A 17,144-nucleotide genomic window follows, 5' to 3' on the forward strand; every position below is an offset into this window, starting at 1 on the left:
ATTCATTCTGACTTAAAGTAATGTTCAAGCAAACTGACAGGCCCACAAATCATGAGTGGTGGACGAATTCATAATCTCTATCAGAACAGGCTGACACATTTCTTTTAATTTTTCTTAACAGAAAAGGGTGAGGTGTTGTATTGCACTAAATAGTTTATTTAGTTGTTGTTGTGGGTGTTTGGCAATTTGCACTGATCACATGGTCTTTTCCCCCAGAAGCCCCCATGGTAATGCTTTGTCCCAGGTTTACTCCTCTCCTCACCCCTTCCTCAGTTGTATCCCATTGGCTGTGGTCCTCTTCCTCCGACTCCCATGCCCACGGGTTTAAAAGTCTCCCACCATCAGGCATTTACCCTCTTTCTGTCCTGGGACACCGCTCTCTTAATTATTGTTTAGCCCAGAGGAGAAGAGCACCTTGTATCTTTTACTTTTGTCCTTGTAAAGCCTGCAAGGGGCCAAGGGTCCAGAGATAGCCGGATCGGACCTGAATGGCCCAGAGAGAGCTCAGCCTTTTACAATGTTCCTTTAGATATTTGGGATTAAAAGTAACAAGATTTCAGAGTAATGTATTGTACGTGTTACTCCAATTTTAAATTATTTTCTTTACACTTTCCCACAGTGATAACAAGGTCAAGAATATTAAGTACATTGATTCCTTACATGAAGAAGAGATGCTTAGGATTTACATTAAGCTATGAAGAAACTGAAGGATTTTACTTGCACGAACAGAAATCAACCCAAAAGATATTTCTCTGTTTAAGAAAAATGCTGACATTGCTATGGATACAGGCAACCCTTAGAGAACGTCTTACAACAATTGTACAAAATGGCCTCCAAGCATGTGAACAAACAGGATCATAAAGTAATGGATAATGAGTAGTTTTGGATAGGTAATATGTGTGAAGGAGCATATGAAATCTTTAAGAAGGCAATTAGAATGTGCAAGCATGACTTGAAACGCCAAAAGTTTGAGTAATTTTTTTTTGAAGAGCTGGCATGAGAAACTCAAGAAGTAAGAGAGATTAAAGACACATGAAAATGGAGCCCAAAAGCATGTGTAGCTCATATTTTCCTCTAAAATGAAAAAAGCCTCATAGAGGACTGTTCCAGAACTGAAAGCCTGAGACTGACTCCTGACTCCTTTTCCCAATTCCAACATTCTCTTTATTTTGTATATATTTATGTAAATCTATCTGTTGCCATAGGATAGCTGCATTTTAATAATTTTAATTAAAATGTAAATAAGTTTAAAATATTATTGTTCAGGTGTTCTATATAATCAAATATCTTCTATAGTAATATTATATAATGAATTCTGTCCAGAACCAGAAAACAAAACTATCATGTCTCTTGAAATCTGGCAGCTACTTAGTCTGTAGGTACAATACACTTTACTTGCAAATATTTTGCAGTCAAAACTACACACCACATTACTTCAAATCAGAAATATTGTTTTATTACATAAAACAGCATAGGTTTTTCTTACCTAGGAACTTCTGCATCTTGTTTTAAAGAAAATGAGCGGGAAAGGGCGCTAGTAACAACCTCAGTCATACTATAAAGAGAGAAGAAATAGTGTTGCAAATACTACAATGATTAGTTATGCAGTTTCCATTTCATATACATGTATGTGTATAAATATACACATAACCTCCTGTAAAAGTATTTTAATTAGTATCAGATAAAGTACCTGAAAGCCGCCTGATCAAAACATGAAAAGATCTGCATTGCTTCAATGACTGCATTACACTGCAATCTGAGCTGGCAAATATTGGCATTGACATTTTGTCTCCCTTAGCAATCAGAAACTGACTCAAACAAAAGCACTGAAAAAGTTCCAGCTATTCAAGACAGCAGGCAAAGAAAAGGTTGATTCTAGTAGACAAGGGAAGAAAAAATCCAATTTAACTAATACTGTTAATATCACTATAATCTGCATCTCTAGAAGAGAAAAAACAATGCCATAATAAATTCTTGAGAGGCATCTTACATTCAGTTAAAACAAAAACATATCATTTTAAAAAGTAGAGGATTTCAAGTCTTTCTAAAAGTCATTTTAAAGTCTTTCACAAATGTTATGTATACATAGGGACATTTATTTATATGCTATCGTAATAAGATTTTCTATTTTTCCAGTTATAGTCTATATTTCTCCTAGATAAAATACACCTTCCCACAAACCGTGCTTGTTTTATTAGATCATTACTAAAATAATGATTCATCAACCCAGCCCTTCATATATTTGAAATGCCTGTACATGAAATAGGAGATGATTGAAACTGTTTGAAACTATGACTTTGTTGCTATAAGCAACAGCAGAAACCTGAGATGCCACTGGATACAATCATTAACAAAACAGCTTTAGATTTTTAAGCAAAGTTAAAAGACTTAAAACAAAGTCACTTACATATTCTGTTTAGCCTTTTCTTCCTTTGTTTCCTTCACGTTTGGATCTTCCTGAGCACTATCTACAGCTGAAATGGCAGCCTGCTGAATATAAAAACATGAAAAGACATAGACTTACAAATTTTTCATATCTCATGATTCAATAAAATACAGGTTTTTTAGCCTATGGCAAATGTATTTTTGATTAATTATTCAATTACAAAAGTCTGACTAAAAATAATCAGAATTACATACTTATCAGAAGACAGTTACAGATCAGCAACAGAGATATAACAATTTACCTGAGAATCTTTCTTTCTTATAACAATCTCATTATTATGAGAGTTTAGTTCCAAATTCATATTCATGTAGCACCCTGGATATATATTCTGCTAACCTCAGACTCCCTAGTAAAGATGATAATGTGGAAACAACCCCATTACATATACACAAACTATCTACGAAACAAGAAAATTAAACAAATGTAGGATCTTGTACATGCCACAGCTTCACTACAGTAAAATGCATTGAAAAAACTGGAGACCACAATACATAGCATAGCAGACCTGCCCTTGGTCACTTGCAAAGAAAAGATACCTATAACCAAAAATGATGCATGGAAAAAGTAGGCTTATTTATAAATTCAGACTGAGTTTTTAGACAGAAGCAAAATAAACATCTTGATGTATTTTTTTTAAAAATCAATTTAATTTTATGTATACATAATACATCTACTATATATACATATATGAAAGCATACACACATTTTCAGAAGTGCTTAGAGCAGATCTCACTTTACTACCTCTTAATTGTTAATTTTATTATTAGGCAAGAAAGAAGATTCACCAACCCTAAAAAATTTAGCCTTTAAGTTCACAAATACATTGATGAGTTCAGGATACTTTGAAAACAGTATTCATAACAACTCAATGCTTCCATATAATATCCTGTCACATCAGGAGAAATGCTGGAGCTGAGTAAGGCAGCCAGGTCTGCTCTCTGTGTTACAACCAGCACAACTAAGGAAAGCTGGCGGGTGGTAGTAGGAGGTAACTCTCTTCTGAGAAGTAACAAGGCATTCACTTGCCAACCTGACACACTCTCTGCTTCCCTGGGGCTCCTGTCAGGGATGTCTCCAAGAGACAACCGAGGCCTGTACAGCCCACTATTACCCGCTGCTGTTGTTTCACATGCGTGCCAGTGACACATCCATGAGGGCGTTGAGAAGGGAGTGAGGACGTTGAGACTGGAGTGCACAGTCAATCCTCTGAGGAAAAAGTGAGGGGTTCGAAACAGTTTCAATCTGGTGAATCAACAATTGGCTACAGGACGGGGGGGCCACAGCCAGGGGTATGGCTCCTTCAGCCATGGGACTGGCTTTGAGAACCTGGTCTGCTGAGGGCTGTTCATCAATCAGAGAAGGGGAAGATGCACCTTCAGTCATAGTCTTGGAAAGGGGGAAGAGGCCTTTAAACTAAAGTTGTCAGGGGAGGGGCAATTTTCTGAGGGAGTCAGAAAGGGATGCCTGGAGAGGAGCTGCTTGCCAATAGAGCACCTGAAGAGCTGCACAAAAGAACTACGACTACTCCTGCCAGTAACTCAGCTTCATCAGGGGCCTGTATGCTAGCATATATAGCACGGGGAATAAAAAAAGTTGGAAACGTGTATGTCTGCCAGGTACAATGCTACTGGCATTGCAGATGTGGTGTGATGGCTCGGATGACTGGAGTGTTGAAATGGATGGATGCAGGCTCTCTCTTTAGGAAGCACAGGCAGGGGAGATGAGGAGTGGGTGTTACTCTCTGTGTCAGTGACTAGCTGCAGTGCATGGAGCTCTGACTGGGGATGGATGAGGATTTGATCAAGAGTTTATGGCTCAGGTTTATAGGGAGGGCAGGGACAGGTGGCATTACAGTGGAGTTCAGATCAATGGCTACCCAGCTAGGAGCAGATGAGGTCCTTTATATGCAGATAGGAACAATCTCATGTTTGCAAATCCTGGTCCTCACAGGGAACTTCAACCATCCCAGTATCTGCTGGAGGGGCAACACAGCATGGCAGAGGCAATTCTGGAGGTTCTGAAAGGCATTGACGATAACTTCCTTCCACATGTGACAGAACAGCCAGTGAGGAGAGGTACTATGGTGAACCTCCGTCTGACCAACGAGGAGGAGCTGATGGGCAATGAGAAGCTCAGGGACAGCCTTAGTTCCAGCAACCAAGAAATGGTGAAGTTTGAGTTCCTCAGGGCAGTGAGGAGGGCACACAGTAAGCTCACTGACCTTCACTTCAGGAGAACAGACTTCGTCTTCTTCAGGGATCTGCTTGGTAGAGTCCCATGGGATTGCGTCCTGGAAAGAAGAGGGGCACAAGAAAGCTGACTAATATTCAGGAACCACCTCCTCCAGCCTCAGAGGGGATGCATCCCAATGAAGAGGAAGTTAGGCAAAAATGCCAGGAGGCTTGCATGGATGAACAAGGAGTTCTCACACAAAGTCAAACACAAAAATGAAGCCTACAGAGGGTCGAAACAAGTACAGGGTGAGGAATATTGAGAGACTGTTCAAGCCAAACATATCCTGTGCTGCATGCAGAGCAGCATGGCTAGCATATTGATGGAGGCAATTCTCCCCTCTACTCTGTCCTCAGAAGACTCACTGGAACACTGTGTTCAGCTCTGTGTCCCTCAGTATAAAAAGACATGAACCTGCTAAAGCAAGTCCAGAACAAAGGGTGTTCAGGGGCCTGGAGCACCTGTCCCATGAGGAAAGGCTGTCAGAGTTGGGGTTGTTCAGCATAAAAACCAGAAAGCTCTGGGGAGGCTTCAGAGCAGTCTGTCAGTACCTAAAGGAGCCTACAGGAAAGTTGGAGATGGACCATTTAGAAGAGCACAGGCGAGGGGTGAATTACTTCAGACTGAAAAAGGGTGGGTTTAGATTACTTTTTAGGAAGTAATTCTTTACTGTGAGGAGATGAGGCACTGGAACAGGTTACCCAGAGAAGCTGTGGGTGTCCCACCCATGAATGTGTTCAAGACCAGGTTGGATGGGGTCCTGGATAATCTGGTCTAATGAAAGGTGTCCCTGCCAATGGCCAGGGGTTTGGAATGAGATGATCTTTAAGGTCCCTTCCAAACTCAAATGCTTTTATGATCTCTGATGATTGTATGACAACTTGCCTGTTCTCTTTGATGTTCTACAGGTCTGATCTTGACAGAGCTACTGGAGCTCTTTGAAGTTTCATATGGCTCCTGAAAGAATTCTACAATATGAACACAAATACTCTAAATTAGAAAACTACATAGATTATAGTACTGTTATGTGATTTCTGACAGCAGGTCATATTGATCCACTTCTTCCCTAGTATGGAGTTCAGAGTTGCTCCTGCAAATTCAAAATTTGTGTTCTTACTGGTGTTGATGCACGCACCCAAAGAGAGAGGTAAAAAAATCCCCAGCTTATGTAAAGTGTACAAATATGATCATTTACACATACTCAGCTCTTAAAATTTGCAGTGTTTTGCACAGTTGTGTGAATATTTCCAGAGTGAAAATATCTGAGAGAATAGAACATGTTAACATACATTTTTCTATCTCTATAGAAAAAAGTGACATAGTGAAAAAGCAATCAGAAAGTATTGATAAAACAATTTTATATAATTTAGTTATAATATAAACTGGATAAAATAATTCTAATACAACAATGAAGAATTTGCATTTTTTGACTAAATAAACAGAGGAACATAAAATCGTATTCATGCAAAACTCCTACTGCTTTATATGTCAGACCATAATAAAAGGATATACCATTAAAACAAACCTTGTTCTGATGTTACATCCAACTCCTGCTGAACAAACGGTTCCACTTCATTCAGGTCTTCAGTTATATGAGGCACAGAATTATTTCTCTGATTATTTTTCTTCTTATAAAAATATTTTGACTTTGTAGACATTCTGGTAATAGAGATTAGGAAACATAATTAACAACATTAGTATCTGGCTCCCTTCAAGTATACTGTTCCTTTCGTACTGCAGGCTAGGGCCTAACTGTAAAATAAACACTGTTGTGATAAAACCAATATTCATTTAGGTTTTCTCTCTCACTACAACTTAAAACAAGTTTAATTTTTTTTTGCACAGCCGTGATATTTTAGTGCCATTAATGGTACACTCTTTCAGATGTGTTTCCAGACAAATTGTGCTATGTCTTTAAATTCATCTGGTTAAGGCTACATTTCTCTCCTCACAGGAACTTCGTTAATTGAAAAAAATAGGAAATGGCCAGACAAGACATACAATCATGTCTCAAAATACTTGAGATTATTTTCAGAATACTAGAAATCTATATAACTCACTCTTTATATATATTCTTATACTAGAGGTCATTTTTTTTCTTATTGCAATATAAGATGAAATGCCACAGAGGAATTCACATCAAGGATTCTTTATCTTCAAGACAGTGCAAGATATTAACAAAAAAATATTTACTGCTTTTTCCATCTATTTTTCTGACATGCACACATATGAACATAGCTAGATTACAGATCCAGAGGAAAATAAACGAACATTGTGAACCACTCATTTCAAATCAAAGAAAATTACACTGAAGAGAGAGGAAGTTATCTGAATTCTTTGAGAAAACCATGACACCTGTTATATTGGAAATCTAGATTCTATTTCCACATGACTAAGCTTATAAACAACCATCTACAATTCACTTACTATGCAACAACTACCTTAAGTACATGTGCTGATGGAGAATATTTAATTTGCTTCATGCACCTGTAACCAATATGCCCAAGTTTGACTTTTTGCACGAAATTAAACATGTATATTAATACATAAATATAAATATGTATATAATACATATATAACAGTAGATCTCTTCATGCTGCTCAGTAGAGGAATTATGACCAACTAGAGTTCTTAGGTTAAAAAAAACTTACCTCAAATCACTTTCACAAAGATTATCATAGATTTGTACAATCTGGACATCAAGAGGAGAACTGGCCACTGTGGAAGAGCCTTCATCCATACTACTTTCTTCCTCTGTTCTAGACTGGGCTTCTGATAGAGATGCAATTTCTTTCAGATATTGATCCTCTGGATGCTATTAATAAAAATAACAATAATTGAAATTCACTAGTCAAAAAAAAATACCAGGTACTTTTAAAAAACCACAATGCTTTCATATAGAATGATTATACTTAATTCATATCCTTTTCTTTATTATAGAGCCAAGAAATCCTGGATTTACAGAAACATGCGTTTGTCCCCTTTTTGCATTAACTGAAGCAATGGTCCTCTGAATTATCCAAAGGAAATATTAGAAAGGTTTCTCAGAGTCAACCGAGTATGAATTGTCAAAGACACTACATGACAATACAATCAAGATAAATATAAACAGTAAGATTTGGCCTCATCCAGACAATACATAACTCTCAAATTTCCACTGAAAACAGTATGAAAGGCAAAAAGATATACATAACTTTGTGGTTAGATGCATGCACAAGATTTGTAATTTGCAAATAAAATACTTATCAAAAAACCAGAAAATACGAACCAAAAGTAAGAAAAAAATCCCTTTTGAAACTGGAGAAAAGCCTTCTCAACCTAAATCCCAACCTTCTTCCCTCAAAACCTTTCATGTATTCTCTGACTTTATGTATTGCTAATTAAAGAAGCTACATGATCTAGTTGTCTCTGAAGGATAAACTAAAGCAATATGCACCAGATTCCTCTGGCAAATCTCCTCTTTCATATCCACACATATACTCCAAACCTCTGTAACAGTGCTAGTCATTTTTCACTGGTCTTTAACCAGTTAAAATACTCCAGTCACACTGTATCTGCACTCAAACACAAATGAACCTAAACTCTTGCAAGAGGTCTATTTCTTCATTCTTTGTCTTGCTTTGCCATGTTCTATCTCTAGAGGTATGTTTTTTCAAAGATGATGTCTAAAACCGGACACAGTGGGCAAACTTAGAAGAATTTGTGCAAAAATATGGTGTCTGGATAAATGACCTATATTTTGAACTTCCAAATACAACTTTCATCTCCAACTCAAGTATTTCTCCTGACAGAATTTCAGTATTTCTGGATTTTTTCCCTTTTCTTAGCAATTCTTAAAAGAAAGGCTATTAGTCAATATTCCATGTTTTACTGAGAACAGAACTACAAGGTAAAACACATACGTGATTTTTCCCTACTGGCATAACTCACTCACACACTTCACTAACACTTGTTCCATCCTTTTTCTTACCTTACATTTTATGCTCCTGGTTTGGGATCTGTATCCATATAACTGTTCTAACAACCAAAAAGATGTAAGGACAGCTGCCGATGATGTTTTCAGATGTATCATTGGGAGAGTCTCTTCTAAGGAATCTTGTTTATTGGATCCACGGAGCAGTCTTTTATCAGACCATCTGATCATCCACTCCAGCAATTTTGAAATATTGCTCAATTTGCCCATCAAATCTATAGGCAGTTCTTCTGCTGGTACAATACCAACTACATCAAGACTTTTGTAAACGTATTTAGGAATTGCCTGAGTTTGCATGGTAGAGGAAGTCTGGTTATGAAAGGTCTGGCTTGCTTGTGCAACATTGACTCCTTGATTGTCAGTCTCAGCTCTGTATATCGATTTGTATTTTAAACCAAATAAGCCTTCTTTAAGTCCTTCTTTTAGGTTACACAGAGAAGGTTCTGTGGTCTGCCCAACAGTCTGTACGATTGTTGGTTTTTCCAAAATATTTTTGTTTTCATTATAGGCAGATACTTTTCCAGGATCACAGGATGCCAGGGTGACAGTATAGCAAGACCCTGCTCTAAAGACATTTTGACTTCTAGTTTTGTTTTGTCGACGTTTTAGTGTTGTGTGAACATCAAAAAAGAGAGAGTTCAACTCATGCTCTCGAAGCAGCCCAGAAAAGCTAGTGAGAAATGGAATTCCAAGGTCACTGTACTTTATCAGGTCTCTCTCAAGGACATAACTCAAAAAGAGTTCTAAAAATCTAACATACTCATCATCATCACGTTCAAATTCCCACGCACCAACTACAGGCAAATTATGTTGATTAAGCCTATCTCTCCTACACATTTGGTCTTTATGTTTTGTTTTACAGTTAGCAGCTTTTATCTTCTGTGTGGTATTTTTGTTACCTATTTCCTTTTGTCGTTGGAGTTCATTTTCCCTGTAAAACAATAGACATAAGAACTGTAAGTACTCAAATCCATTTTAAAAATAATTACACGCAACATTAGTTCCTTATTTTCCACTGAAGTTAAAAACCCCTAAATTTACATTAGTACAATGTATAGGTGGCAAGTTAATCAAATTCAAAATCCATAGACAGAAACTAGGCAGCAACATATATGAATGTAGACATAGCTGACAGTAATTTACACTTTAATAATTTATTAGTCACATACTAATTGATATAACAATGGCAGTTCTACAATTAAGGAAATCTGTAATTCTTCACTTGATAAATCATCCATAGTGACGATTAACCTGTTTGGTGAAGAGATTACTTGATCAGTAGGAGACAGCTTCCCCCCCCCCACAGCTAATTTAAATCAAAAGCCTTCTGCTGCAATTTTCTCATACCTTGGGAATGAAGGTGTTTGAGGTCTTGTTTCTTCAGTACACAAAGCATCAGAAAGTGTGTCTGCTGTGTCTGCATCACTATACACCTGAGGATTCCCAACATCAGTAAGTGTGCTTATGCTTAGACTAGTGCCTAATGAGAATCTGTCATAACAGTGCTCCTCATCATTTGATGCTGCCTCTTCTACTGGCTCCCAAATATTTACTTCTATAGGGCCTATGTTCTTTACTACACGTCTCAAGGCCTTCTTCCTCACTTCTTCAGCAGTTTGTATAACAGACATCATTTCTTCACTTTCAGGACCTTCTGAAAGAAAGAAAACCAAGTTTTCAGTCTTAATTTTCAGTTTTAATTTAGTCTCAAATTGAGACATTAATTAGATTTCAATTAAAATCATAAATTAGAGCCATTTATAAATTCAACAAGAAACTGTGATAAAGTGAAGAAATGTCAACATTTTGAAAACCATGATACCCTGTGAATGGTATAGAAATCATATGTATCAGAAAGAAAACACAGACTTTGTGACAAAACTCAAAGTTTTCCAGCTGAAAATGACAATAATTGCTTTGCATGGGGTATGACAAAAATTACTAATTTTTGTCACAAGCTAATAACTAGGATAAAAAACAAAGCTTGTTGGAAATTTCCAGAAGAATGATGAACATTACCTTTAACAGTACTGCGTCTGAGCCTCAGCTGAAGTCCATTATATTTATCTCTAAGTGGAACTCTTACATCTTCAGGATTAGGAAATGCTTTTACAAAAATCTCTGCCACCTATACAAAAAAAGAAAGCATCTTTTCCAGTAGCTATCGTGTCGTATCACATGTAACTTACACCATGAGAAAATCTAACTAGTAGGTTTTCCAAGGAGGAGAAATATTTGTGTTAATCTCCATTGCTTTTATTCTAGTTTTAAGGTCTTCTACCTTTTTTACTGGTGGCAATTCTCCAAGCAGACTTAAAATTACATCCTGAACTAATTCTTCAACATTCATGAATCTGCAGAAAGGAAGCATTCGACAAGCCCACTCCACTGCATTCAGACAATGCTCAACTGTGTAGGCATCATATCCATTCTTATTCGGATCCTAAAAAAATGGCCAGAAACATTAATTACTATGAACAGTGTATTTCAGGAAAATGATTCATACATTTCAAATTGTAATGCTTCTTAAAAATAGAAATCTCTAACTCGTCTGCAAGCAGATCAGTATATGAGGGCAGGAAACAGATCAATGTTGCAATGGATCATAATGTATGTTAAAAAAATAAGAGAGAGAGAAAAAAAGGGCCTTTTTAAAATCAGCTTAGGAAATAATTCCATTAGCACACAGCTGAAGAGTTTGTTTACTGTCACAAGTAAAACCTGAGGATCTGCCTAAACCGTGAAGTAAGTTACTCTACTTTGACTTCAGGTGATCATAAATACTTCCTTGTGAGCAAGATAATTAAGCCTTGCAAGAGGTTTTTAAGATGGATTGATTTATTTTTAAAAGAATTTTCTATCTCATTTGTCACTGTCAGACAAAGCACAGAAAAATAAGAATAATCCACCATTTGAAACAGAGCCATCCTGTCTATCTGAAATTTGGGTTTTTTGGGTGAAGAAAAACCTTTGAGCTTGTCACAGAATACATGACAAATACATTAGTAGTTTCTTTCTTTTTCTTCCTGGACCTCTGACATGAATTGAGAAGGTATAAGTAGAGAAAACATTATCAAATTTTAATTTTTTTCATTACTCTTTCAGACAATCATGTATATTTAACACACCATAAACCCGATTTTTGGTGTATTAAGTATGTATTATTCAGGAAATTCTCAAAATACTTTGACCTAACAGGGAAAAAAAAAGCCAGAAAGTAAATTCTTATGTCAACAAGTGCAGAAGCTATTGCTTTCCTGGCAGCTCTTCTGACTCAAATACCAAGCAAAAGCCTAACAGAAATATTGTCAGGAAGATGGAGATCACAGCACAGCACTCTGCTCCATAGCATCAAATACGTAATTCAAATTACAAGCACTGTGCTCGTTTGGTTCTGTTAAGCAAATAGAAATTCTCACAGAAATATACAGCAGATCTTCAGAATTCTTCTCACAGCTTCATGCAATTAAGATGTAACTCTACTATATTAGTAGTACAATTACCTTGATATTGTTAATATTTTCCCTTGCAGTTTGGAACCGCCTACAGTTGTCAGATAATTTTTCACGAACATGAAACATCCAACATAATGCACAGAACTCTCTGAACCAACCTACAATACAAAAATGCAATATGATGAGATTCTATTTAAATAAATTAAATAGAGTAGCCTGACATTTTTTAGTATTGTTTTGGAGCTACAGCTCCTTAGTCCCACTTAGTGTTCATGTTCTTTCACATCTATCAGGTCTGTAACACAACCCCCCACACCCAATCCAGAACAGCACATTTTAGATTAAGAGTTTCAGTAGCTAACATAAAAGCTGGAAATGGAATGTGTTCCTGACACATTGCAATATACTAATTCAACCTAATATACCAGCTGTGGATTTTCACTAGTGTTCTTCTCTCCAGCCCTAAATTATTTAATGTTATTGCATACAGACCTAAAACTTTACAGGTAATGTCATCAAACTGATGGGCTCCAGAAGATGTAGATCCATAGAGAGCAGTGCGGGAATTGCAGTAACAAAGCAAAGTCTCTGGGAATGGACTCAGCAAAGGAAGAGAACCTTTCATTCGAATCTATAACAACAGGTAAATAAACAATCAAAATGGAAATAAAAATCAGTTAACACTTTACATGTATCACTACTAGATGCACAGCCTCTCAGTTATTAGAATACTGCCAAGATCAGAAAAACTGCCTGAAGCTTGCTTTTGATTTTCTTCAAATCACTATGCTGAAAATTCATTTAAAGGGATATGTTTAATATGAACTATGGCACAAAGAATGTTTTTGTTTGAATGGTACTCATGATTACCATGAATACAAGAGTAACACAAAGTATAAGAACTAAGACCACAATCAAGAAACCAGACTGACTGAATACAGTCCAGGTTGCTGTCACCAAGGCCGACTAGCTTTGCCTCCAGTTTCAGTTGGAATGTCTGAGCAGCTCTCCATGCCAACATGAGGCATGTGACCATGCAAACAGAAGTAAATACTTTTCAGTCAGATCAGTTCCTGATCTCAATCACTGCATTAATGCTGATATAGGTAGGTTGCAGGAAGGAAGAAAGAGCCATACACACTCTCTTCATGTTTAAGTAGCTATGTTACAATGACCTAAGAAAAGACTGATAGTACACAAAAACTTTTAATCAATTTATTCTGAATTTCTTTCTGTGCAAACAAATTGCACAAAGGTAAAATGAGATCTTACACGTTCTGTGCATTAAGATGATCCCTTTACCTGAAATGAGCCTTACATTCTCTGTTATTATTCAACCCTAAATGATTTGGAGCATCTAACACCTATAACTCTCATTTAAAGTCTGCTTTTTTCTTTTAATGGAAAATAAATCAATTTGTATGTTACCAAGTAGCTAGAGAAAGACATCCAAAAGGAAACACTTTATGATTTAGATATCCTATATCTTTAAGTTCTGGTTTCCTATAAAAATGAAATGTAAAACTAGAAGATGACATTTACAAAACATGACATCAAAGCCAAGGTGAGACTGAATGCTTCTGCAGCTGCAAACTTATCAGTAATATTTACAACTGATAATCAAGTTAAAAATAGAAATTTAAATGTTTACTTTCTGCATAACTTTTCTTGCCCACTTCAGTTGCGTAATGTACCACTGTGCTGCAGAGCAAGAACAATGAGCAGCCCGGAAGAGCAAGATAATTCGCTGAAGAACTCCTGACACTTTCTGACGGACTTCTTTCTCTGTTTTTAAAAGAATGTCATCGTTGTCTTCCTGAAAATGCAAAGACAAACAAAGCTCAAAATTAGAAAAGATGTATAACTAAATTTTGTTGCTGGTCCTAATCCCATCTTGTTTATAGCATAGATCATTTATGGAAAAAAACACAGCAGCACACATACTTTCTCATCACTGCTGTGCTACTTAGGTAAATGTGCAGACATGGAAGAAAACAGAAAAATGAGCTCAAAAGAACCAGAATAAAGCTCATTATTCATAAATACTGTCAAATAAACACACTAGAAACAGACTTACTTCACTGAGAGAAGCTGGTTGAGGACAGTACAATGGTGGTGCTGGAAGACAGAGCCCAGCTGGAACCAAGCCATAAAACTTTCTGCAAAGATCCTTGGCAGAATCCATCAAAAGCTGAAATGTCTCTGAGACAATATCAACATCTGCCATAACAGCTGCTTTCAGTAGTTCCTGTATTGAACTGTAAAGAACATCTGCATCTTCCTCTTCAATAGGATCTATAAAATACGAAGCCCAGAAACCGATAAACTAATTGAGTCACTACATGGATCTTCATTCTGACATCATGACATTATGTTCTCTGAATTTGCATTCATATATTACAATGACTGACCTCATCTACTTGCTTTAAGATAAGATCTCATGCATTAAAAACTAGTATTCAATTAATTTTAAGTTTTGCCCCATTATCGTGACACCTATTGCCTTTCTAGGTAGACAACAGAACTTTTTAGCCAGGCATTTGCTTGACACAACATTCTGGCAGATGATTCATGACACCTTTATGTACCTACCTTTATGTAGGTACCTACATTATTATTAATAATGTATTAATAATACATTATTAATAATGACTAAAGCAACTCTTTTATCAGTAAGTAGGTCCATCTGCTGACAAGAACTTAAAATGCTTTCAGACAAAAAGAGAATAAAATATAGAGATTGTGCCAGTAAACTTTCTGTAGAATATAAGGTCAGGTTGACCTAGCTAACTGTGAATTTCAGCAGTTAAGTATTAAGCTAGGAGCGCACAGTATCTGCAGGGTCCAGTGGAGACCTGGGCAACAGCCAGAGAGACAAGTGACAGACCTGCTTTTGTGTCTTCATGTCTCTAAGGGCAAGACAAGGGGAGACCAAGGGAGCCATGACCACATGCCAGAAATACAGTGTGCACATTGGTATGTGTGTGTCTCTAAAGATCCGGCATCTGGACAGGCTGAGGAGCCCAGACCAACTCCTGCTGGATCCTGTATACTGCCAGGACTGTATGCTCCAGGCCAGCTGCTGTGGGGGAGCATGGATAGCGTATGTGTGTGGGGGAAGAGGGTGTTTGTGAGTGGGTGTTGTGCGTTAGTTCTGAGCACCAGAAAGCCGAGAGGGGCTGGGGCTTTGGGGGCTTACGTACACAGACATAAGCTACCTGTGACACTCAGCAACTGGGTTAGCTGGCCATCTACTCAGCTAATGGTCTTGCCAGTGGCCTAGCTACTGGAGTGACACACACTGTAGCACAAGCCAATCTTAACCCTGACCAACAGGAGAGGGAAGGACGGTAGGACTGTTGGTGCTACCTCTGTGAGTGGTGAGCAGGTCCGTAGGTGACCAGTCCTACATGGATGCTGTATATGTGCCGACTGGGAATACATTCTTAGCCCTGCTAGCTGCTGGACTTGGGGATTCACTTTATCAGAAAGGAAAAAGCAAAATGAAACCTCTTATTATAGCTAATTTCAAGTGTGATGATACTTCCCATACATATTAACACATAAATTCTTTTGTTTATTTATTGGAATGAAGATTCGGTTTTCTTCCAAATAAGTTAATATCAAACATGGTCAAATAAAGGTTTGGACAATAGAAACGAGAAGACAAGAGTGATAATTTATTTCATTTCTGGAATGATCAAAGCCAAAACACACACCCTCATGAAATTAAAGGGCTTGAGTATATTATAACAGTAATACACACACTGGAGAAGACAAAGCAATTGTTTCTTTCTCAGACAGTGTATAACACTGTATACGTAGTCAAATACCATGGAAAAATAACCACAATTATTTTTCATTTGAAGTACCTGTGAACTTCTTGTATTTAATATGTCCTGATGTTTCAGAAGTTACTGGCTGTCCTAACAAAGACTGTAACTTTTCCTGAAAAGTCTGCATTGGTAATAAGCTCAACGGCAGGTGACACTCTGGTTTTTTCATTCTGAAAGTATAAGAAACTGCTCATCAATAACAAAGTCATATCCATACATAATCCAATGAAGGTCGGTTAAACTAGTATCTATGCCAAAATAACTAACCATAACATCTTAAGTTCTACACCTAGTAGGAGTCTCAGAATATGAACTTCTGAGGCTATATATACAGCTTGTCACAATAAACTTCACGGAAATAACTACGTAACAAAAAATAGTATACTAATTTCAATTGCAGGTTTACCTTGAGAGCTCCTCGGAGTTCTGACAATACAGCTGGTAGGCCAAACCAACTGACACAGACAGCTTCCAGTCCCCAAGTGTCTGTGCTAGCCACACAGCCTCTGGAATAAGTCCACCAATAAAGAACAAATCAAGAGCATATTCAGCTGTCCACACAGATGAAAGCTTCTGGTCCCTGACAGCTTTGGTAACCAAACAGTGTTGCAGTGGAATGACGCGAGGAGGTAAGTCTGTGACATGAAAGGCACATATTAAAGTTTACATAAATCCTCATGCTATCAGATGAATAATCTAGGATTCATTTGCTCACATTGCTTGTGGATTAGTTAGAGTGTACAGCTTCTTTTATTATTAGTTTACTTTTATTAGAGGTATACTATGGAAGTGCATCTGCAGCAGCAGATGCAGCTCATGCAATGGTATAAGAGTGTGTTCAGAATAGGCTATTTTCCTGCTTAATAATGCTGGATATAAAAGCAAGTGCAAAACTTGTGGGGTTGGGTTTTTTTCACCTTAAAGACTTTATCACACTGACGGACCATTTGCCAATATTCTTTATATCTGTAGGGTATACCAGAGGGTACACATGAGATAAATGGAAATTCCTAGAGTTTTACTAGTGTACCCATATTTTTGTACACAATGTGCTTATTGCAGAAGACAGAAAGTTAAAATGCATTTTCGAGAAAGAACAGTACATAATATTCTTTGATTTTAAGATAGTATATAGATACAAACTTCAGGCAAATTTACTATCTCCTTTTTTGTTCAGATTTATATTTGTTTTTCAAGGTTTT

At 37.1% G+C, this 17,144-nt stretch overlaps 1 protein-coding gene across 2 annotated transcripts in view; it reads right to left on the bottom strand.

Moving 5' to 3' along the window:
- CPLANE1 (ciliogenesis and planar polarity effector complex subunit 1) overlaps positions 1 to 17,144 on the bottom strand; it is a 60,367-nt gene that overhangs the window by 24,300 nt on the left and 18,923 nt on the right. For both annotated transcript variants that reach the window (XM_064735495.1, XM_064735496.1), the window contains exons 17-32: positions 16,349 to 16,577; positions 15,979 to 16,112; positions 14,184 to 14,401; positions 13,758 to 13,922; positions 12,599 to 12,737; positions 12,155 to 12,264; positions 10,933 to 11,094; positions 10,671 to 10,779; positions 9,999 to 10,305; positions 8,649 to 9,582; positions 7,330 to 7,493; positions 6,204 to 6,337; positions 5,564 to 5,646; positions 4,668 to 4,736; positions 2,408 to 2,490; positions 1,487 to 1,555 (exon numbers count right to left, since the gene is read on the bottom strand). In XM_064735495.1, coding sequence (XP_064591565.1) covers positions 1,487 to 1,555; positions 2,408 to 2,490; positions 4,668 to 4,736; positions 5,564 to 5,646; positions 6,204 to 6,337; positions 7,330 to 7,493; positions 8,649 to 9,582; positions 9,999 to 10,305; positions 10,671 to 10,779; positions 10,933 to 11,094; positions 12,155 to 12,264; positions 12,599 to 12,737; positions 13,758 to 13,922; positions 14,184 to 14,401; positions 15,979 to 16,112; positions 16,349 to 16,577 — 3,109 coding nt within the window. The remainder of the gene's footprint in view (positions 1 to 1,486; positions 1,556 to 2,407; positions 2,491 to 4,667; positions 4,737 to 5,563; positions 5,647 to 6,203; positions 6,338 to 7,329; positions 7,494 to 8,648; positions 9,583 to 9,998; positions 10,306 to 10,670; positions 10,780 to 10,932; positions 11,095 to 12,154; positions 12,265 to 12,598; positions 12,738 to 13,757; positions 13,923 to 14,183; positions 14,402 to 15,978; positions 16,113 to 16,348; positions 16,578 to 17,144) is intronic.

This window comes from Zonotrichia leucophrys, chromosome Z, assembly GCF_028769735.1.
Source record: "Zonotrichia leucophrys gambelii isolate GWCS_2022_RI chromosome Z, RI_Zleu_2.0, whole genome shotgun sequence".
NCBI lineage: Eukaryota > Metazoa > Chordata > Aves > Passeriformes > Passerellidae > Zonotrichia > Zonotrichia leucophrys.